At 58.3% G+C, this 21,721-nt stretch overlaps 1 protein-coding gene and 1 long non-coding RNA gene across 12 annotated transcripts in view; one reads left to right on the top strand and one right to left on the bottom strand.

Annotated features, from left to right (window-relative positions):
• The window catches only part of B3GALT5 (beta-1,3-galactosyltransferase 5), a 143,390-nt gene that overhangs the window by 91,869 nt on the left and 29,800 nt on the right, over nucleotides 1-21,721 (top strand). For 9 of the 11 annotated variants that reach the window (XM_089330533.1, XM_051838026.3, XM_070071803.2 and 6 more), the window contains one exon: nucleotides 17,951-21,538. The exons of 1 other annotated variant lie outside the window; for it this stretch is intronic. In XM_089330533.1, the coding sequence (XP_089186659.1) occupies nucleotides 17,951-18,877 (927 nt within the window). In that variant the 3' untranslated portion in view covers nucleotides 18,878-21,538. Of the gene's footprint in view, nucleotides 1-5,505; nucleotides 5,794-17,950; nucleotides 21,539-21,721 lie in introns of those variants that run through there. One more of the 11 variants, XM_089330534.1, reaches the window with a different exon arrangement.
• Nucleotides 2,044-7,401, bottom strand: LOC149126880 (uncharacterized). Its single transcript, XR_016232238.1, has 2 exons — nucleotides 6,294-7,401; nucleotides 2,044-5,089 (listed from the first exon to the last, which is right to left on the bottom strand). It is a non-coding gene; the product is annotated as an uncharacterized LOC149126880 (long non-coding RNA).

Genomic DNA, 21,721 nt, shown 5'->3' with positions numbered 1-21,721 from the left:
GGGGCCTCGTGGCCCAGGCTTGCCCTCCCGCCTGGCCACGCCTCATCTGATACTTCTCGGAGCTGTCATTAGGATCTTCACGGTAGCCTTTCAGAGGAACCCAAAGATAAGTCTGTTCGTCACACCCAACAGTGTTCCAAGGCTGTGTTCCAGGCAGGCTGGGTCTCTGTTCCAGCACCTCCTGGTTCCCGGCCCCCGTCTGTGGGAAGTCCCTCTGATCCAGCTCTCTGACCCCTGGTCCCCCAGGCTCCCCCATCGCCCAGGTTCTACCTGTTCTGTGGGCAGCTTTTTGGCACATCGCAGTTCACCTGTCATCCATGGCATGTTTCCGTGCGAGGGATGAGCCGTGAAGGCAGTATTTCAGGTAGTTGGAGGGCGAGGACTTGGCTCCGTGAAGTCCTGTGTTAATTGTTTCCTGGCCAAAGCAGCCTGTTGGTGACCTTCCAGCTGAGAGCTGGGAGTCGGGGCCAGGTTTTGGTGGGTTGGGCACGTTACTCGGTGCGTGAGGCAGCCCTGACGGAGAGAAGAGCCTGTCCATTCCAGAAGCTGGATTTGGGAGGCAAGGAAGACTGGAGACTGACCAGAGGTGTCGCGGTGAATTTCAGCTCTGGGGTCACACTTACAGTAGAACTTCACATAGGAACTGGCTCCCACCGTAGTAGACACATCAGTACCATTTACATAGCTTATTATTCATACGTGTTACTATTCTAAAAAGTCTGAGAGCCGTTAAAGGTAACCAAGTTTATGTGAGCAGGAAGAAAGTTCTAGAACCGGACAGCATTCCAGACCTAATTGGGTTCGGAATGCCCCATCCCACCACATGTGCAGGCAAGATGAGGGGCTTCAGAAAAATCATGGAAAATGAAAGTGAAAGATCATGTGACTATTTCCATGTTTTGAAGCCCCTCCCTCTCTCCCTCCCTCCCTTCCAGTTTATGTGAAAAGTGAAATGACAGAGAGAGAGAGAGAGAGAGAGAGAGATCTTCCAGCTGCTGATTCACTCCCCAAATGGCTGCAACCACCCAGGCTGGGCCAGGCTGAAGCCGGGAGCTCAGAACTGCATCCCGGCGTATATGGCTCCGGATCCAAGCAGCTGAGCCATCCCCTGCTGCCTCCCCACGTGCAGATTAGCAGGAAACGGGATTAGAAGCGGAGCCAGGACTCAAACCCAGGATGCAGGCATCGCAAACAGCAGCCTAACTGCTGGCCCGCCATGTTTGCCCCCGAAGCTCCTTCTCTGTAGCCAGAGGAGTGGAGGTGCTGTCAGAAACAGCCTGATTGACAGCTGTCTGTGTTTGCCCTATGGGGCCAGGGTGTGATAAGGCCTTTGCCTTCCATAGGTGGGGTCTGATTGGTTTGCTTGGTTGGAGTGATGGAGACTCATTGCTTGGTCACAAGGTGTGCTCTTAGATTTGTTTGCAGTTCAGGCTGCTTAGGGCCAAGCTTTATGACTTTAATAGACGGATGAGGAAATAACTCGCAGTCCCACCCGGCCAGACGCCCAGAGCCTGGAGTGTGGATGCTTTTTCTGGAACGCAGTGCTGGCCGGGACGGAGGTCTGACCGTGGCACTCCCGGGAGGAAGTGATGGGCAGAGCCGCAGAGCTCAGTCATGCAGGGACACAGCACCCTTTCTTTTATGGTTCTAGACTTTACCCAGATTATGCATTTCAGGTGATTTATTCCACAAATATTTGTGCATCTCCAAATACCTGGGCAGGGGATGGTTGTCCTGGTTCACCTGGAGGGGGGCGGCGATCGGCAGGGAAGCTGCATCGTTGCATGGGGTCCCCCGGGGCCTGCTTTCATCTTGACCACGATCCCTTTGTAGGGGGGGAATCACAAGAGTAGGGTGCGTGGAGATCCTTGTCTCCTGGGACAAGGCCTTCCCGAGTCTAGTGGAGCAAATGGCGTTCCCCATGAGACCTGGCAGGGCATGATGGATAGCAGCATGCTACCCCCAAGGCACCTTGACAAGATCTGTAGCCAGCACAATATGTGTACTCAGACGGCAGTGGTGAAATTCACCTCTAGGGGGTTACGTTATCATTTGCTTTCTTATTTATTTGAAAGAGTTACACAGAGAGAGAAGGAGAGGCAGAGAGAGAAAGAGAGAGAGAGAGAGAAAGGGAGAGAGAGGTCTTCTATCCATTGGTTCACTCCCCAACTGGCCACAATAGCCAGAGCTACGCCGATCTGAAGCAAGGAGCCAGGAGCTTCTTCTGGGTCTTCCACGCAGGTGCAGGGCCCAAGCACTTGGGGCATCTTCTACTGCTTTCCCAGGCCCTAGCAGAGAGCTGGATCGGAAGTGGAGCAGCCGGGACTTGAACTGGCACCCATATGGGATGCCAGCACTGCAGGCGGCGGCTTTACCCGCTACGCCACAGCGCCGGCCCCTCATTTGCTTTCATAAATGGACTACAAAGATGTCCCCTCGAATCTTTACTTCTGAACTTATCGGCGGTCTTTGTCTTTGGTGGATGAAGCGGGGGCTCTGCGGTGGCCGGGGTTTCTCCTTTGGACGCCGAGAGTCCTCCCGCCGAGAGGAGAGCTTTAGTCCAGAATGGAGGCTCCGCACGTGCAAAGGCGTTGGTTTCGGGGAGCTGCTGGCACTTGCCAGGGTCTCCCTGTTTTACAGATTGGTTTCAGGTCTGTGTGTCTAGTGCTGCCCTCCTGTCCGCCCTGTCGCTCGCTGTCACCCTTGTTTTCTGTTTGGATACACAGGGAGGGGCTCCGGAGTTCAGGAAGCTTGGGCAGAGTCAGAAGTCTAGGATGGGCTGAGTGCTGGTGCCCGAGGCAGTGCGTGTAGGGCTTTCTATCTGCGCATGATGCGGCTCAGGGCTCTGCATCTGCATCGTGTCTTTCGTCTCTTTAGCGCCACAGTAAATTCCTTTTACGTGGTGACTCAGCGCACACCCAGGACCCACCAATGTTTGCCTTTACCGTTCACACACTTTCTAGTATGTCATCCTATTCCATTCTGCTTTCTTATCGGCGCTTGCTCTAATTAAATGAACTTTATGGTGCATTGGTGGACTGTGATGCAACACTTGAAAAAGTTATACTCACTCGCTTCCCTGAGAAGTGGAGGAAGTGGAGGGTGGTGGGAACGCGCTGCTGTGTGTGTGTATCTGGGATGGGCCGGGAGGGACGTGCTCTTTCATGGTGTGCTTCTCGGGTTTCGCTGCACCTCCCTGCCGCACTGTCGCAGGGTGGGAGAGAGCTGGGAGGCTGGGATGGAGGGGGCACGGCGCTCTGCCCGGCCTCCCGTTCCTGGCATTGATAGCCGGCTCAGTCTGCCCAGGCGCTGTTAGCTGCCAGTTCCTTACACCTGTCCACTGTTTTCCTGTTGATTGCTCATGACTGTAAATGGAGAACCAAGGTGTGTAGTCCAGAAAGTTTGGTGAAACCACATGGCAAGTGTGCTGCGCTGTGTTTGAGTTCCTCCGGGGAACTCACCCCTTCCCTGTCCGGGGATCTCTGGTTCTCGGCTCTGTGTCTTGGCCTCCAGGTGTTGTCCAGGGTGTGGGCCTGGGGCTCTGCCTCGGGCCAGGCTGCATAACTTTCAGCCTGAGGAATAGCAGTTGTGTCTGCATTTGGAAAACAACCACAGGTTCATTCTCCGGTCAAGTCTGGTCAACAGAATCTTCTCACTTTTCCACAGACCAATTAGTAGCAAGTGCTGGAGGCTGGGGAGGCTCTCGGAGGAGAAAATGCAGGCGTGGGAAAGTGCTGTTGCCTTGACATTGAACTCGCCCACCTTTTACAGGGGCTAGAAGCCACTGGGAAATCAGAACCAGCTCCCAAAGCTGAGGGCCCCAAAGGCGGCCTAGCCTGGGGCAGAAGACTTAACTGCAGTCAACAAACACATCTCAAGAGAGTGCCTGCTGCGTGGGCGAGAGGGCTGGTATTGGAATTTGGTAGGGTTGCAGTGAGATCCGCAGAGAGAGTTTTCCTGTAGCTAGGAGAAGTAGCAGGCTGAGGGCAGTCGACGTGTGCCATGGAAGGCGGAGGTCTTTGGCTCACATGATCCTGTGCAGGCGCAGCTGCTTCCAGAAACGTCACTTCTGGGGTTCCCCATCCGAGCAGCTGTGACCTTGGGGTTCCCCGTCCAGGCAGCTGTGACCTTGGGGTTCCCCGTCCAGGCAGCTGTGACGTGTTATTGTGTGCACAGTGTTTTGAAACCTGCTTTGCATCGCCATAGGCCCACGTCCTGGGACAGCCGACTCCGTGCCAGGTGCTCGCTGCGTTCGTTCTCCTCTGGTTTTGAATGCCATGGCTGTGTTCTCAGGGTAGACTTTTATTCCCTTTGACCCAAGAGTAGAGTTTTTCTGGGGCTGGGACTGTGTCTTCTGCTTCCTCTTGGCTTCTGGGCAAGTCTAATGGGACATTTTCTGCTGTGAAGCTGACAGGGCATCTTGGGAAATTCCTGTCTGTGGGCGTGACCCTCATGAGCCACAGGAGTCCAACAGTGCAGGGTTGATGGTGGGGGCAGGGTGCTCCACACCTGCCCGGCTCGGTTCCTCAGCTGGGGTGGGCAATGGGGCGCCATGGCTGGGCTGCCAGTTGGGGTGCCGCGTCCTGTATCAGAGTGCCTGGTTTCAGTTCTGGCTACTCTGCTTCCAGTCTAGCTTCCTGTTAGTGTTAGTGTAGACGATGGCTAGAGTACTTGAGTCCCTGCCACCCACGTAGGAGACCTGCATGGAGTTCCAGTCTCCTGGCTTTGGCCTGGCCCAGCCCTGGCTGTTTCGGGCATATGAGGAGTGGACCTATGGATGGAAGATCTCTCTCTCTCTCTCTCTCTCTGGGCTTCCAGGGAGTGCTGGGACGTCGTCTGTGGTGTCTCAAGGTCTGGCAGAGACAGAGCCCCGGCTTCGAAAACTGCAGTGCCATGAGTCACTCGTGGCCTTTGTAGCGGATGCACCTTCTGCTACGCGATGCCACATTGCCTTTCTGTGTCCCTGGGGAGGCGACCTGTGCAATGCCACTGCCGGTCTGACGAGGGTTACGGGAAATCTAAGGGAAGGAGTTGTGTGCTCAGTGCCTCTCCAAAGGGTGAGACTGGATGCGGGCGGCTCCAAAGGTTCCTGGGAAAATGGAATTAGAAGATCAATTTATTTTGTTGCAAAAAATATTTGTTTTTATAACATGTGCATGTTTTTCCATAACTTTTTGAAGGCTTGGACTTTCAAATTTTTTGTACCAAAATCAGCTTATCTGTTAATTCCTTTTTCTATAACTTGTTGGGAGTGCCTTCCCACCCCCAGCCCACCCACCCCCAGACCCAGCAGGGGCACGAGCACAGCAGGGTGACTTCCTGGTGAAGCCCTGCTGGCATAAATAGTTGTGTAACGTGTTCTTGTGTCAGCAGCCGTCTGGAGTCTGTCGACTTCCAGCTCACAAACCTCCCCTGCTTCCCTGCGCTCTGCGGGAGCCACCAGGCGGGGAGACCCCTGGCCTCGCCCTCTCTTGCTCCCTTGTTCCTGATGCTGTGAGGATCCCTGGGCCGAGGCCTGGGTGCATCTCCCCTCGCTGCCCTGGGCTCTCCTGGCAACACCCTTCCTGCTCCTGCCTCCTCCACACACCGCGCAGTCCCCTGCGCCATCCGCTCAGGCTCTCGTCCAAGACAAAACTCAGTGACTAAAGGCCATTGACTCACGAGCTGGCCGCCGGGGAATCCGTCCGCCCTGGCCCTCCCTTGAGCGCTGGGTCGAGGGTGCTGGGTGGAGGGAGAGTGACTCCCGCGGAGTGAGAGGGGCGGATGGTGGGCCCACGTTCGTGCTGCCGCGGGGTGAGTGTGCTCTTTGGGGTGTAGTGGAAGAGGAGGGTGTGTTCACTGTTAGGGGTGGCCGGCCGGTTCCCGGAGCAGCTGGTGCTCAGAGCCTTGTGTTTCCACTACACTTGTTGCCTGCAGGTGATGAGCCATGGTTCTGGCTCGTGCGTCCGTGGACATGGGGGTGGTGGCGGTGATGGCCGCATCGGATGCTGGCGATGCTGGCTCTGCCAGCGGCAGCCCTCTGCTCTTTTTGGTAGCAAGCTAGAGAGAGGCAGGTGAGGGGGCGAGGGCTTCTTTCCCACAGCCTCATGAAAAGGAACCCGGTTACCTTCCCTGTAGACAAGCAAAGCAGGCCAGGTGAAGTGCCAGCCGCTGCCCAGCTTGGCCTTAGTGGAAAAAGTAAACTGTAAGAATGTTCCGGAGGTGCGATTCTGTTCCCCTCCAAAGCAGCTTCAGGCAACTGGCATTTTCCAGTGCAGTGGCTCGAACCAGGACCAAGCCCCTGTGCCCCGTACCTGCTGCCAAGGCTCCCTCCAGGACGCAGGACGTAGGCCATTCCTGCAGGTGGGGACAGAGTCTCCGAGGAGCAGAGAGCGAAGTGCCGGTGCACGCCTGGTGCTCCTTTCCATCGGGCTCCATGCCTGGGGTGTGGCTTGGGACGGCTGACGCCCCCTGGGTCGCTGCCTCCGGGGGCCGGAGTTACTGACCGTGTTCCCATTTGCCAGAGGCAGCAACTGAAGTCCTGAGATGTTATATAACCTGCCTGGTATCCCACCGTTAGTCAGCTGGCTCCCCACCCCTCTGGGGGTACCACGTGCCCCAAACCATGGAGGGTCCCTCTAGGGCTGTTGTGGCCAATGCCACGCCGAGTGTCCCTGGCCGACCCCTCCTGTCGGGGTTGGCTCATCCTCCGAGGTGGGGACGGAGGCACCCGGTTCCCCCAGCCCTGCCCCCAGATCCCTTTCTTCTGCCTCCACCCGGCTGAGCCAGCCGTCACCACCCTCCCTTTTCCCACAGCTGCCCGGCTCGATGCTGGAAACCTCAGTCGGAGTCTGTTTGCAAGGTTTTCAGAATTTGGCTGCATCCTTAAAAACTCTCAGATATATTCTGAAGTAATTAAACGATTATTTGCCAAGCCTATAAGGCCATGGGAAAGAGTTCATGGAAGGTGGAATTGAGAGGTAAGTTTGTTTTGGTGCAAAAAACCTTGAAATCTATGCATGTTGGGGGGCAGATCTTCAGAGAGTTCATGGAACACGTGTGTGTGTGTGTGTTTTAAACACTGTGCATGGATTTCGGAATTTGCACCAAAAGCAGCGTCTTTTAATTGCACCTTCCATGAACTTGTTCAAATATGCTTGCATTCTGGACGTGAGAGCCGTGAGGGCTGACCTGAATCGATTTTTTTGATGACAAAATTGATTACATCAAGCAAGATGAAATTATGCCATTTAATTGTTTTTAGCCTAAAGACTGGGGAGCGATCTACTTGTGAGGGAGAGACAAGACGGCACAGGCTCACTACAGGAGTAGCTGATCGAGCAGTCAGTTCAGGATATGAAAAAAAAAGCCAGAAACCAAAACAAAACCCAAGGTGTGGCTCTCCCATAGCTTACAGAACCATGTGCTGCCTTTGAAACATGTGGGGGGAGGCCGAGCTGCCGTGGGGGAGGCCGAGCTGTGGGGGGGGAGGCCGAGCTGCCCTGTGGGGAAGCCGAGCTGCTGTGTGTGGGGGGGAGGCCGAGCTGTGGGGGGGGGGAGGCTGAGCTGCCGTGGGGGGAGGCCGGTGCTGCCCTGGGGGGAGGCCGAGCTGTGGGGGGGGGAGGCCGAGCTGTGGGGGGGGGAGGCCGAGCTGCCGTGGGGGGAGGCCGAGCTGTGGGGGGGGAGGCTGAGCTGCCGTGGGGGGAGGCCGAGCTGCCATGGGGGGGAGGCCGAGCTGCCGTGGGGGGAGGCCGAGCTGCCCTGGGGGGAGGCCGAGCTGCCATGGGGGGAGGCCGAGCTGCTGTGTGGGAGGGGGGAGGCTGAGCTGCTGTGGGGGGAGGCCGAGCTGCCGTGGGGGGAGGCCCAGCTGCCGTGGGGGGAGGCCAAGCTGCCGTGGGGGGAGGCCGAGCTGCTGTGTGTGTGGGGGGAGGCCGAGCTGCCCTGTGGGGAGGCCGAGCTGCCATGTGTGGGGAGGCCGAGCTGCCGTGGGGGGAGGCCCAGCTGCCGTGGGGGGAGGCCGAGCTGCCATGTGTGGGGAGGCCGAGCTGCCGTGGGGGGAGGCCCAGCTGCCGTGGGGGGAGGCCGAGCTGCTGTGTGTGGGGGGGGAGGCCGAGCTGCCCTGTGGGGAGGCCGAGCTGCCCTGTGGGGGGAGGCCGAGCTGCTGTGTGTGGGGGGGAGGCCGAGCTGCCGTGGGGGGAGGCCGGTGCTGCCATGGGGGGAGGCCGGTGCTGCCGTGGAGAGCTGCCGTGGGGGGAGGGGGAGGCCGAGCTGCCGTGGGGGGGGGAGGCCGAGCTGCCGTGGGGGGTGGGAGGCCGAGCTGCCGTGGGGGGAGGGGGAGGCCGAGCTGCTGTGGGGGTGGGAGGCCGAGCTGCCGGGGGTGGGGGGTGGGGGGTGGGGGGTGGGAGGCCGAGCTGCTATGGGGGGAGGCCCTGCACAGGTGCCCCAGCAACCAGCCTGCTTCTGTCTCAACACGCTGCCTCCTGTTGCCTGCATTTCCTCCCTGCGAACAGTAGGGGGCGAAACCCCTGCTCTTGCTTCCTCGTCCACGGAGGTAAGGCAGGTTGCCTTCCTTCCCAGAAGTGGAAACTTGGTGGAAAATGCTTCAAGTGTCTGAAAAGCTCTGTGAAGCATTTCAGCCTGAGGCCAGGCCGTGTACACCGGCGTTTGTCTTCACGTAGGGAAATGTATCCGTGCCCTACAGGAGCATAATTTGGCTTTTGGAGATATGGGCATCTTCCCTTCCCAACTGTCCACTGGGCACCCGTGTGCCAATCCTGTACACTGGCCAAAAAAGAAAAATACAAAAGCAATCCGTGCCATCCTTAGGGAATTACTGGTTAGTGGAAAGGCGGGTGATACCAAGAATGAACAAAAATGTAATCCACTAGTCCCAGGGTTTGCACAAAGCGTTAATCAGAGACCACCTGGGAATCAAGTTTAGGCACTGCAGCTCAGCCCCGAAGGGCCTTGCTGAGGGGTTGGTGGTCAGGACTGAGCCTGTGTGTGGTGTGGGGAGAAGATGGCCCTGGCCAGGGAGCAGAAAGGGGACAGGTGTGGCCCGAGGGCGGAAGGCGGGGGTCACCTGGAGGGGTGAGCAGGACCCGTGAGCCTCAGGCGTGTGTCAGAGCCTGGCGGCTTCAGGTGGCCTCACAGCACGTGCGGTGTCACTCCCGCTGCCTCTTCGCTGATGCTTCTAGAATGATCTTAGTCCCTTGCTTTAAGTCCCCTGTGGCCTGCACGCTGAATTCCTGTCACTGTTCAGCTCTTTGTAGGGATGTCCCCCAAAGCAGCCTGGGTGCTGTGGCCCACCCGAGAGGGCCACAGACATCCTGAGTCATCTGGGAGAAGACGCTCCTTACGGGGCTTCTTCTTCTTCTTCTTTTTTTTTTTTTTTTTCAAGATTTATTTTATTTATTTGACAGGCAGAGTTAACAGAGAGAGAGGGAGAGAGAGAGGGAGAGAGAGAGGTCTTCCATCTGCTGTTTCACTCCCCAGATGGCCACAACGGCTGGAGCTGTACTGATCTGAAGCCAGGAGCCAGGAGCTTCCTCCAGGTCTCCCACATGGGTGCAGGGGCCCAAGGACTTGGGCCATCTTCCAGTGCTATCCCAGGTCATTGCAGAGAGCTGGATTGGAAGAGGAGCAGCCAGGACTAGAACCGGTGCCCATATGGGATGCTGGCGCTTCAGGCCAGGACGTTAACCCGCTGAGCCACAGCGCCGGCTCCGGGGCTTCTTGTCTTTATTTTCAGTGTGTTCCGCAGGACCGCTTCATTTCACCAGCCCCAGGAGATCCGGGAGTGTCCACAGAATTTCAGGAGTCTCTGAGCCGGTTGGTTGTGCCAGATGAACAAAGGCTGTCTCCGAGACATTCTGCCAGTAACATTGTGCCATGTTATTAATTTGTTTGATTTTCTGGGCAGAGGACAGACCCCAGCACTTTGCTTCTCATATCGAATAATCAAAAGCTTATTTTTCGATAAACTTTGTTCTGCCTACGGGCACCGTATTTTAGTTCCTTTAGATGCAGTGGATAAAGTTGGGTAAAATTGCTCAGTGCTATTTGAGCTGTTGTTTAGCAAAGAATCAAGTTGCAAAATCTGTTGAGTTGTGGTTGTGTCTTGGCTGCTTAGGTCTTGGCCGCTGTACCTCAAGGCACCATATGGAATTTAAAAACAACACAAAAGAGGGGGGCGGCGCTGTGGCGCAGCGGGTTAAAGCCCTGTCCTGAAGCACCGGCATGCCATATGGGCGCCGGTTCTAGCCCTGGCTGCTCCTCTTCCGATCCAGCTCTCTGCTATGGCCTGGGAAAGCAGCAGAAGATGGCCCAAGTGCTTGGGCCCCTGCACCCACGTGGCAGACCCGGAAGAGGCTCCTGGCTCCTGGCTTCGGATCCGCCGAGCTCCGGCCATTCTGGGCCATCTGGGGAGTGAACCAGTGAATGGAAAACCTCTCTCTCTGTCTCTACCTCTCTCCGTAACTCTTTCAAATAAATAAAATAAATCTTTAAAAAAATTTAAAAACAATGCAAGAGAGAAAGCTTAAGCAGGGCGTAGATGCAGGGAGAGAGCCGAGCCCCGCAGAGGGACCGACTGCGCCTGGCGTGTTCACGGCTCTCCCACGCCGAGTCCAGCGGCTGTGTCCAGCCAGCTCCTCCGTGTTCAGGAGAGAGAGGGAGCCTGAAGGTCCAAAGGTGGCTTCCCAGCAGGAGGCAGGCTGATGGCCTGGGAAGCAGCCGTTCTCTCCCCTATAGCAAGTGCGGGAGGCAGACCGGCTGTGTGCAGCTGGGGGAGCTCCAAGAAGACCTCCACGACCGGCAGCATCCCCTTTGTGGGCGCTTCAGAAAATGCCAGGAAAAACAGAATTGAAAGACAAGCTTGGCCGGCGCCGCGGCTCACTAGGCTAATCCTCCGCCTGTGGCGCCGGCACACTGGGTTCTAGTCCCGGTCGGGGCGCCGGATTCTGTCCCGGTTGCCCCTCTTCCAGGCCAGCGCTCTGCTGTGGCCTGGGAGTGCAGTGGAGGATGGCCCAAGTCCTTGGGCCCTGCACCCCATGGGAGACCAGGAGAAGTACCTGGCTCCTGCCATCGGATCAGCGCAGTGTGCTGGCCGCAGCGGCCATTGGAGGGTGAACCAATGGCAAAGGAAGACCTTTCTCTCTGTCTCTCTCGCTCACTGTCCACTCTGCCTGTTTAAAAAAAAAAAAAAAAAAAGAAAGGCAAGCTTATTGCGGTACCAAAAATAAAACCAAAAGGAAATCCATGAGTAGTTCTTTTTTTTTAATGTGCATTTTCCATGAGTTTTTGGTTCAGTAGGTGCCCAGTGACTGCTGGTCCCTGCTGTGCCCTGAATCTGGCCTCCTCTAATTCACATGCTGAAGCCTTATTTGGAGAGATTTACTTATTTATTTGAAAGGCAGAGTGGTGGTGAGGGGAGGGAGAGTGAGAGAGGTCTTCCATCTGCTGGTTCACTCCCCACATGGCTGCAGTGGCTGGGGCTGGGTCAGGCCCAGACGGGAGCCAGGAGCTTCATCTGGGTCTCCCACGTGGGTGCAGGGCCCAAGGACGTGGGCCGTCTCCCACTGCCTTCCCAAGTGCATCAGCAGGGAGCTGGGTCCAAGTGCAGCAGCCGGGACTCTACTGGCAGCCATATCGGATGCCGATGCTGCAAGTGGTGGCTTCAGCTGCTATGCCACAGTGCCCGAGAGGAAATTTTGGAGGGAGTTAGGGGTCAATGAGGCCGAGAGGGTGGGGCCCTCATGGTGGCATTTGTGCCTTTATAAGAAAAGGAAGAGACCAGAACTCGCTGTCTCTGGCATGTGGCGATCCAAGAAGACAGCCCTCTGCAAGCCCGGGCACCAGTGTCAGACTCTGGCCTCAGAGCTGCAAGAAAATACGCTTCCGTCATGCCTTGTCCCCAGCGAGGGAGGGGGGTGGGGAAGCATTTTGTGCCAGCGTCTGGTGATGGCAGCCCAGGCTGAGACGAGCCCTGCAGCATTTTCCAGCTCTGCATTCGTCCGTCCTGAGCCCAGCGCGCGTTTGCGTCAGTCTCTGGCCTTCCCCTCAGTTGTCACTGGAGCTGTTCAAGCACTGAGGCAACTCCTCTGCTGCACTGTGGTGGGGAGAGAGGCCCCAGCCGTTCCCAGACTCGTCAGCCTGCAGGAGCCTGCTCAAGTCCGCGGACCCCGCCGTGTTCCCAGCCTGCAGGGGCCTGGTTGGGACTCAGACCCCGCCATGTTCCCAGCCTGCAGGAGCCTGGTTGGAACTCAGACCCTGCCATGTCCTCGCACATTGCACTGCTTCTGGAACCTTCCAGGACCTTCTGGTCCCCCCCCCCAGTGCGCATTGGCCCTCTGAGCATCCCCAAGTGGGACCTCCATTTTCTCCCTGCCCTGTTGCCAGAGCGGGCGATTGTGAGGGTGGAGAGAGCGGATCTCATTGGAGCTGCTCCCTGGTTACAAGTGGGCTCCTTCTGTGGCCAGCGCGGGCTTGTGGTTTTAGCTGAGGCGTGGGTGCAGAGTGACCAAGGAGGGGCTGGTGGGAGGCAGGGATTCTTGCTGAAGACAGGCCAGGGGGTGAAATCCCAAACAGTGGAGGTTGGGGATCCCAGCTGAACCCGGTGAGCAGGTGTCACGGGCGTAGTAATGGCACCGAGGCTGTGTGGTTCCAGTAAGGATTTTATTGTGCAGTGGGGAAGTCACACATTCCAATTCACACAGTGCACCAGGCAAACCGACCACCCAAGGTTCCCAAGTACCTCCAGTGCTGCACAGGACGTGTCTTAGCCACTGAGAGGGATTCTCACAGCGTCCGCACGGGTGGTGCCTCTGAGCCGAAGAATGAAGGGTGAGCAGGCTTTCATCGTCGGGCGAGCTCAGAGCCTCGGCATCGGGCAGGCCCAGGGCTGGCCGGGGGACTCTCGGGGAGGTCTGAGTGTGGTGGGCTGACCCAGGGCTTTCACCCTGCCGCTCCCAGGAGAGTCTGTTCAGAGTCTCCCTGGGCCTGGTCAGGCTGCGGTTTATGTACACTGTTGGGGGCCGGCGTAGGGCTGATGAGGAGGGTGTGTGCGGGCCATGGGTGGCTCTTACCCAGTCCGGGCAGATCTCATGCAATCAGTGTAGCTCTTGCGTGATTCTTGTTAATATCATGGTGAGGCTGTTTAATGGCTGCTCCTTCCAGCAGGATTCTTGCCAGAATTGGGCCGATTGCGAAGACAGAGAGGAGGAGGGAGGATGGAGGTCGAGGCCCAGCTGGGAAGAGGGGGCAGAGGAGCTGCAGCAGTGGCCCGCGGCCTTCGGGGTCTCACAGCCACAGGGCCTCCTTGGGCTCTCATCCTCTGCAGGGCTGTGGGCTCCTCCGACAGCCCTTTCATCAAGGCGTGGCTTGGCTTTGTGGTGAGGCCTCCCGGGGGCGGGAAGCAAAGGGTGAATGAGATCTCTGTCCACAGTCCTTGGCTGGGCTGCCACGAGGGCCTGGGAGAGGCAGAGAAGGAAACCGTCCGCGCCTGGGCTGGGTCGCTCGGAATTCCCCTCTCCCTGAATAGGAGGCCACAGGCGCCCCCTGAGACCTCTGTGGGCCCAGGACGTCTCGTGTCCAGGGGCTGCGGAGCTGCCGTGGGGACCCCGACGAGATGGGAAGCATCTCTTAAGTGGGGGAGTTGGCGGCTAACTTTGCTAAGTAGGAAAAGATTGAAGAAGCGTCTGACCACGTCATCCTTCTTTTTCACACGGTTGAAAGATGGCATTTGCCAACACATGTGGCAAAAATGTGCAGGCCACCAATGTCCCAGTCAACTGCTCCCTGCCCCCCTCGGCCCCCAGACCCTCACTGGCCAATCAGAGCAGCGCAAACAGAAGAACCTGCTGGGAGTGTCCAGAAATGGGCGGGCGATCCTGTCCCGGGCCTTGTGTGGCTACAGTGACCCCTCCCAGCCTTGTCCTGAACTGGCTTGGGTGGGGGCGGGGGCAGGGGTGGGGGTGCCTGGTGCCTGAGCCCCTGTCCACCCCGGCTCACCACCACTGCTAGAAGGTGCTGAGCCCTGGGGCAGGACTGATGACCTTGGGGTCCAGGACTCCGGGGGTGGGGGGAAGAAAGTGGCACCCTGAGTTTTCCGAGCTGCTCACTGAATTGGGGCACTTCCTGCCACCGGCAGTGTAGCACTTGCTGTGTGCTGGGAGGTTTGCCCTCCACACCCAGGCACGGGTGCTCTCACACCCCAGTGGGTTTGCTACAAACGCCAGCCCCACCTCGGCCTGTCCGCCAGCCCTCAGCCTTCCACCTTCCCTGCTGGCTGCCGCCACGGGAGCTCCTCACCCGGTGTGGGCCCCTTGATGGAGGACGTGCCAGCCTCCGGCACTCTGCACACTGTGCCAGCCTCTGTCCCCGTGGATTCCCCAGCCCGTGGAATTCTGCTGGAGCTGCACCGCCGGCCCTGGGACAAGTGCCCACATTGCTGGTGGCAGGAAGTGCTCAATCTGAGTGAGGAGCTCAGAAAACTCAGGACGTCATTGTAACCAAGTGAGGCCGAGGTGTCGGTGGGGCTGCGAGGGCAAAGCCATTCCAGGCCTCTCTGCTTGTTTCCGATGCTGGCAGTCTGGCTTGTAGACACACTGTGCGCCATTCTGCCTTGTTCCTCACGCTGTATTCTGTGTGTGTGTGTGTGTGTGTGTGTCCTTTTAAACATGCGGAGTTTGGGGCCATCCTGATGCCTTCACTGGAATTTGGTGATGATCCTATCTCCACCAAGATCACTGCACTAAACCTGTCTTAGGCCGTGTGTTGGTGATGTTCTCGGCACATGAATGAATTGTGCGTTTCCACTCCGGTCCAGCCCCCAGGAGTGTCTTCTTACGTGTGTGCAAGTATTCTGTGAAGTCCTGGGGACCGCTATAGGACAGGAGCTCCACAGGGGCTCTGAGCTGAACAGAAGCGTGGCTGAGTCTGCCTCTAGGAAGAGGGGCCCATGAGAGGGAGCTGGTTCTGGAAAGATCCACGATTCTTTCCTTCTTCTTCTTTTTTTTTTAATGATGAACCTGTTTAGACCAGAATTTTGACTTCATGAAATAGTGAGGTACTCTTGCCGTCAGCGTCACCACCCCTTAATGCCACTGTGTCAGTTTTCTCTTCTTGCTGGCCCCTCTGTCCTCTCATCCAGGGTTAACGTTTATAAGACACAGCTATGGTGTTAAAAACTGATGGGTGTCTCCCTCGTGCTAAATTCCATGAGCATCAAGGCCCGGTGTTGTGGTGCAGTGGGTTGTCACAATACTGGCATCTCATATTGGAATACCAGTTTGAGTCCTGGCTGCTCCACTTCTGATCCAGCTCTCTGCTAGTGCACCTGGGAAAGCAGCAGAAGACGGCCCAAGCGCTTGGGTCCCTGCACCCACGCGGGAGACTTGGAGGGAGTTCTTGGTTCCTGGCTTCAGCCTGACCAGCTCTGTCTATGGTGGCCATTTGGGGAGTGAACCAGAAACTGAAAGATTCTCTCTCTCTCTCTGTGCGCCTCTCCATTTTTAAATAAATAAAGTAAATCTTATGAATTCTTTAAGCACCAGCCCCAGACTGCTGTGCAGGTGGTCATTATCTGGATGAGAACTTGGACCGTCACTATTTTATGGGTCCAGTTTCCTTAAAAAGCTCTGAGGTGCTGTCCCAACCCCCTCGGCCCAGAGGATTCCCAGGTGTTTGCGTGTTGTCTTGATGGGCGGACAGGTGAATCCTGAGGCCTTCTCTTGTCTTGATGGGTGGACAGATGAGTCCTGAGGCCTTCCCTTGTCTTGATGGGCGGACAGGTGAATCCTGAGGCCTTCTCTTGTCTTGATGGGCGGACAGATGAATCCTGAGGCCTTCCCTTGTCTTGATGGGCGGACAGGTGAATCCTGAGGCCTTCTCTTGTCTTGATGGATGGACAGGTGAATCCTGAGGCCTTCCCTTGTCTTGATGGATGGACAGGTGAATCCTGAGGCCTTCTCTTGTCTTGCTGGGTGGACAGGTGAATCCTGAGGCCTTCTCTTGTCTTGGTGGGTGGACAGGTGAATCCTGAGGCCTTCCCTTGTCTTGATGGGTGGACAGATGAATCCTGAGACCTTCTCTTGTCTTGGTGGGTGGACAGGTGAATCCTGAGGCCTTCCCTTGTCTTGATGGGCCCTATTTCACAGCCCCTGAGGCTGGCAGTGGGGCCCAGATGCTGGCTCTGGGTCACATCGGGCTGGCAGAGTGGCTGTCAGGCACAGTGGCTTGTGAAGACGTGCGGGACTTGAGTGATTTGATGTTTTTCCTCCCTGGTCCTTCCTGAGAGAAGCGACCGTTTTTGGTAAACAAACCCGACCTGCAGCCTGTGTGGACGTCCACTCTGGCGGCTCTCGGGAGCTCATTGTCTTTCGGCTTTACCCGAGGCCTGGCTTTCAAGGAGTTTACTCCCTCTAGCAGGAAGCGAGGTATTTTGAGATATTTGGTTTCTGGATGTTGTACTGTCAACCTGGGTAACCTGGGCCTTGTTGGGAACAGCAGGCATGGGTGGGGAAAGACGGAAGAACCAGAGAGGAAACTGCAAAATGGAGCCTGAAGAATAAATGACGACGGCCAGCGGGGATGGCGTTCCAAGGTGTTCTTGCGGGTCAGAACTGGACTTGCTTCTCTGGCATGTACTTCGTTAGATCAGAGAAATGCACACGGTCCCTCCATGTAGAGCTAGAACAGGAGGCTCCCTTCCGTGTAGATCCAGAGTGCGTGGCTCCCCCGTGGGATCCAGAGTGTGTGGCTCCCCTGTGAGATCCAGAGTGTGTGGCCCCCCTTCATGGGATCCAGAGTGCATGGCCCCCCTTCATGGGATCCAGAGTGCATGGCCCCCCTTCATGGGATCCAGAGTGCATGGCCCCCCTTCATGGGATCCAGAGTGCATGGCCCCCCTTCATGAGATCCAGAGTGTGTGGCCCCCCTTCATGGGATCCAGAGTGTGTGGCCCCCCTTCATGGGATCCAGAGTGTGTGGCTCCCCCCGTGGGATCCAGAGTGCATGGCTCCCCCGTGGGATCCAGAGTGCGTGGCTCCCCCTTCATGGGATCCAGAGTGCGTGGCTCCCCCTTCATGGGATCCAGAGTGTGTGGCCCCCCTTCATGGGATCCAGAGTGTGTGGGCCCCCCGTGGGATCCAGAGTGCGTGGCTCCCCCCTGGGATCCAGAGTGTGTGGCTCCCCTGTGAGATCCTGATAGTGTGGAATCCCTCGTGAGATCCAGAGTGCGTGGCTTGAGTCCTCCAGGCCGTGGAGCTGCAGCTCCTTGTGCAGGTCTGGCCCCATGTCCTTTTGGACAAGGATTCCAGAAGGCGCAGAGGCCAAGGGGCTGCCTGGACCAGTGCCAGAATCCTCGTGCTCTTTGTCTGACACTGTGGTGCGTGGAGAGACACTGGCAGCCTCCGTACGTAAGCACAGCACTCCACTCCTGTACACACAAGCTTCAGCCCAGGCCTCCTCATGCTTTAAAAAAAACTATTTAAATATTTTTATATATTTATGGGGTGCAGTATGATAATTTTTTTAAAGAAAATTTATGTATTTATTTGAGAGAGTTACAGAGAGAGGGAGAGCAGAGAGAAAGGTCTTCCATCTGCTGGTTCACTCTCCAAATGGCTGCAACGGACGGAGCTGAGCCATGGTGCAGGTGCAGGGGCCCAAGCACTTGGGTCATCTTCCTCTGCTCTTCCCAGCCATAGCAGAGCTGGATCAGAAGAGGAGCAGCTGGGACTAGAACCAGCACCCACATGGGATGCACTGGTGCCCGCCCCATGGTGTGATAATTTGCTCCACGCACACCGTGAGTGATGACCAAACCAGGGGAGCTAGCATTTGCCCCTTCGTGACCACTGCTGATTTCCTTGTGTTGGGAGCACAGGTCCTCAGTGGCCCCGTGACCGTGCTTGGGAGCCCGTTCCGCCCGCGCGCTGTTGGGTCTGACTCTGGCTTTCGCTCTTTTCAGATGGCTTTCCTGAAGACGCGGGTGCTGTACGCCTGCCTCCTGGTTGTGGGCGCGCTCTGCGTGTACTTCAGCATGGACACTCTGGTGGCCTTCAAGGAAGGGCCGTTGGTTTACAAGAAGGAATTCGGGAAGTTCCTGCAGCTCCCGGATGCCGACTGCAGGCAGAAGCCCCCCTTCCTCGTCCTGCTGGTGACCTCGTCCCTCCATCAGGCGGAGGCGCGCATGGCCATCCGGGAGACGTGGGGCCGGGAGAGGACGGTGAGAGGGCGACAGGTGCAGGCGTACTTCCTCCTGGGGATGTCGGCCAGCAAGGCCGAGATGGCAGCTGTGGCCCGGGAGAGCCAGCAGTACCGCGACATCATCCAGAAGGACTTCGAGGACGTCTACTTCAACCTGACCCTGAAGACGCTGATGGGGCTGGAGTGGGTGTACCACCACTGCCCCCAGGCGGGCTTTGTGATGAAGGCCGACTCGGACATGTTCATCAATGTGGACTACCTGACCGAGCTCCTGCTCAGGAAGAACAAGACGACGCGGCTCTTCACGGGCCACCTGAAGATGAATGATGTCCCCATCAGGAACAAGTTCAACAAGTGGTTTGTGAGCAAGTATGAGTACCCGTGGGACAAGTACCCGCCCTTCTGCTCGGGCACCGCCTACGTGTTCTCGGGCGACGTGGCCAGTCAGGTGTACAACGTCTCGGACAGCGTGCCCTTCCTCAAGCTGGAGGACGTGTTCGTGGGGCTCTGCCTGGCGAAGCTGGGGATCCGGCCGGAGGAGCTGCACTCCAAGCGGACCTTCTTCCCCGAGGGGCTGCGCTTCTCCGTGTGCCGCTTCCGGAAGATCGTGGCCTGCCACTTTGTCAAGCCTGCCGACCTGCTGACCTTCTGGGAAGCCGTGGAGAGCTCCCGGGAGGAACAGTGCTAAGGGGTGTCGGAGGAGCCCTGCGGCACACCCAGACGGGCTGCGGAGAGACAGGGGGGCAGGGAGAGGAGGATGTGGGCGCGGGGGGTCCGCTCGCCCCCGACAGTGCCCCCGGCGACAGCTGCGGCCGAGTCGTGGTCCCCGAGCCATCGTGCCTGAGTTTGAGACACACCTGCGTTTTCTGCTTGCAGGGGTTGGGTTGGGGGGCATTGTGTCCCCATTTCATAGACAGGGACACAGCAGCTAAGGGAGGGGCAGGCACGGGTCCCAGGCCTCCCAGCCAACTAATGGTGGGTGGGGAGGAAAATCCAGCCTTCAGAACCCCCTCTCTGTGCTGCCTCCCGCGGGAGAGGGGGTGATGACCGTGGCTCGGGGGGAGCCCAGCGTCCCCCAGTCTCTTTCCAGAGTCCCCTGCTGTCAGCTCCCAATGCTTGTGCTTTGCAGGGCTGAGACCGGGGGTGACCTAACTCAGGCTCCCCTCACTTGCTGGCGTGGGTGGAGCCCGCCCCCCAGGCTCGGCACTGAACGTGCCTTGGCTGCAGCTCACGCCCAGCTTCAGACAGAAAGCGGCTTTCCTGGATTTGTGGATCGGGCTGGCCGTGCCGACTGACCAGGCGCTGGCCTCCCTGGAGGAGGCGTGATGTCACCCCTGAGCTGTCTGTGGCCTCTGGTCTCTTCGCCCCGGGTGCCATTTGTCTTCTATTGATGGGGACCAGAATGCTGCGAGCCTTCCTGGGAAGCAGCTGGCTCCAAGTCAGGGGGGTTTGCAAAGTCCCCCAGCTCGGACACCACACACCCAGGGGAACCCTGGTCCAGGGGGCTCCAGCCTGGCCCGAGCTCATCTTCACTGACCTCATCTGGCCAAGTGAAAATGGAGGTTTTGCAAACGGAGTTTGCCCTTCCTTCTCTCCCCGCTGCAGAGGTTCCTCTGAGCCTGTTCGGCAGGCTGGTGTGCAGACGAGGCCGTTCGTGGCTAAGGCTTTTGCCAAGTGTGATGTGCAAGGTGATCTCGCTGCAAAGCCTGGGGATGATTGCACTTTGCTGGGGACGTGGAGAGAGGCCTCCTGGCCAGGCTGCGCAGCGGGGGGTGCAGGCCTGGCTCGGCCTGAGCGCGGGAGGAGCTCTCTGCCGCAGGGTGCGTGGGGCAGCGCGGAGGGGCACGGGGTGGTCCAGAGCCCTCTTCCGCACGGGGTTTCTCTTGCGTGCGGGTTGAGCTGCCGCTCGCGATGCATTTCCCCATCCAGGCTGCTCGGAACCTGAATGCGCAGGGTCGGGTCAGAAAAGCCCCTTTCTCAGGTGGAAAATTCTGGGACTGAGCTCCCTTGTGGAAGCCCAGGTTTTGCAAGAGCCGTAGCCCTCGGCGCCGTAGCCCGGGTGCCCCGATGCTGAAGCCGGTGGTGGGCTTTGAGACGAAGCGGCTCATCTGGCGAGAGGCCTGGGCCTGCGTGGAGCTGACCGCCTTCTCCAGTGTGGGCTGAGGCCAGGGGAGCCAGCCGCCTCCTACAGATCAGCCCACAGCCCTTGGCCTTGGGCACACGTGAGTGGAGGCGTGGGTCCCCCCTGCAGCCTCTGTGTGTTCTTCAAGGATTTGCTACGAGACCCTGTTTCTAGCACTTCCTCTCTTTACCTTCTCCAGGGAGGAGGGATTCTGGGATTTGAGGGAGCGTAGAGGTCGTTTGGTCCTGTCTTCTTTCCTCTGTGGGATGTAAGCACAGCTCGGAGGGACCCGCACGTGGTGTAGGTCCCGGCCAGCTCACTTCTGCTCACTTCTGTTCGTCACGGTGTGGGAGTGTGAGTCAGCAGGCTAGGCGGCGCTTCCCCGTGTGGGGCCCAGGGGGCCCAGCCCAGCGTCCCCGGGCCCCACCAGGCGTCCAGAGGGTTGGTTTGGAAAGCCATTGCTGTCTGCCAGGTACAAACGAAAGACTTTATAGCTCGGACCGCACAGCGTTCTGTGAACGCTCCCAGCAGCTCTCCGGGGAGTGACCGCCGAAGTCCTTGGTGTGTACCTGAGCAGACGGAGCCCGAGAGGCTGCACGGCTCGCAAGCCGCTGGGTCTCCCAAGCCGTCAGCTGACCCCGACACCACACACCCCCAGCCTGTAAACCCCGCTGCTCCCCTTCCTGGGTGACCGTGGGGAGGAACCACTCCTGCTGCGCCAGCGCCTGCTCCCTGAGACTGGGTCGCCAGCTCCGCCTACCTCCTCCAGAGCCCGGCTCTGGGCCCTGGCCTCACCCTTGCTGCCCGCATCCCTGTCCACTGCCCCTACTGGTCCCTCCCCCGGAACACACACACACACGCTGCTTCCCCAGCACACACACACACGCACACACATACACGATGCTGCCGTAGTGCGTGCACACACACACAGACACACACACACATACATGCTGCTGCCCTAGTGCGTGCACACACACACAGACACACACACATACATGCTGCTGCCCCAGTATACACATACACGCACATTCACGCACACGCTGCTCCCCCAGCCCACAGACACGTGCGCACGCGCGCACACACACACACACTCACGTTTTGATATCCCGGCAACACAGTGAGCCCCCACCTCCCAGTGACCCTGCCCCTCCAGCTGCCCCCACTTCTGTCTCCGTGGTGGTGTGCCTCGCGCGGGGGGCTCTGTCTCCGTGGTGGTGCGCCTCGCGCGCGGGGGCTCTGTCTCTGTGGTGGTGTGCCTCGCGCGGGGGCTCTGTCTCTGGTGGTGTGCCTCGCGTGGGGGCTCTGTCTCCGTGGTGGTGCGCCTCGTGCGGGGGCTCTGTCTCTGGTGGTGTGCCTCGCGCGGGGGCTCTGTCTCCGTGGTGGTCCGCCTCACACGCGGGCTCTGCTTCC

Source organism: Oryctolagus cuniculus, chromosome 4, assembly GCF_051225735.1.
Source record: "Oryctolagus cuniculus isolate XC-2025 breed Fujian yellow rabbit chromosome 4, ASM5122573v1, whole genome shotgun sequence".
NCBI classification, from domain to species: Eukaryota; Metazoa; Chordata; class Mammalia; order Lagomorpha; family Leporidae; genus Oryctolagus; species Oryctolagus cuniculus.
Note: the sequence above shows the minus strand (reverse complement) of the source record. Positions and strands in the feature narration are given on the sequence as shown.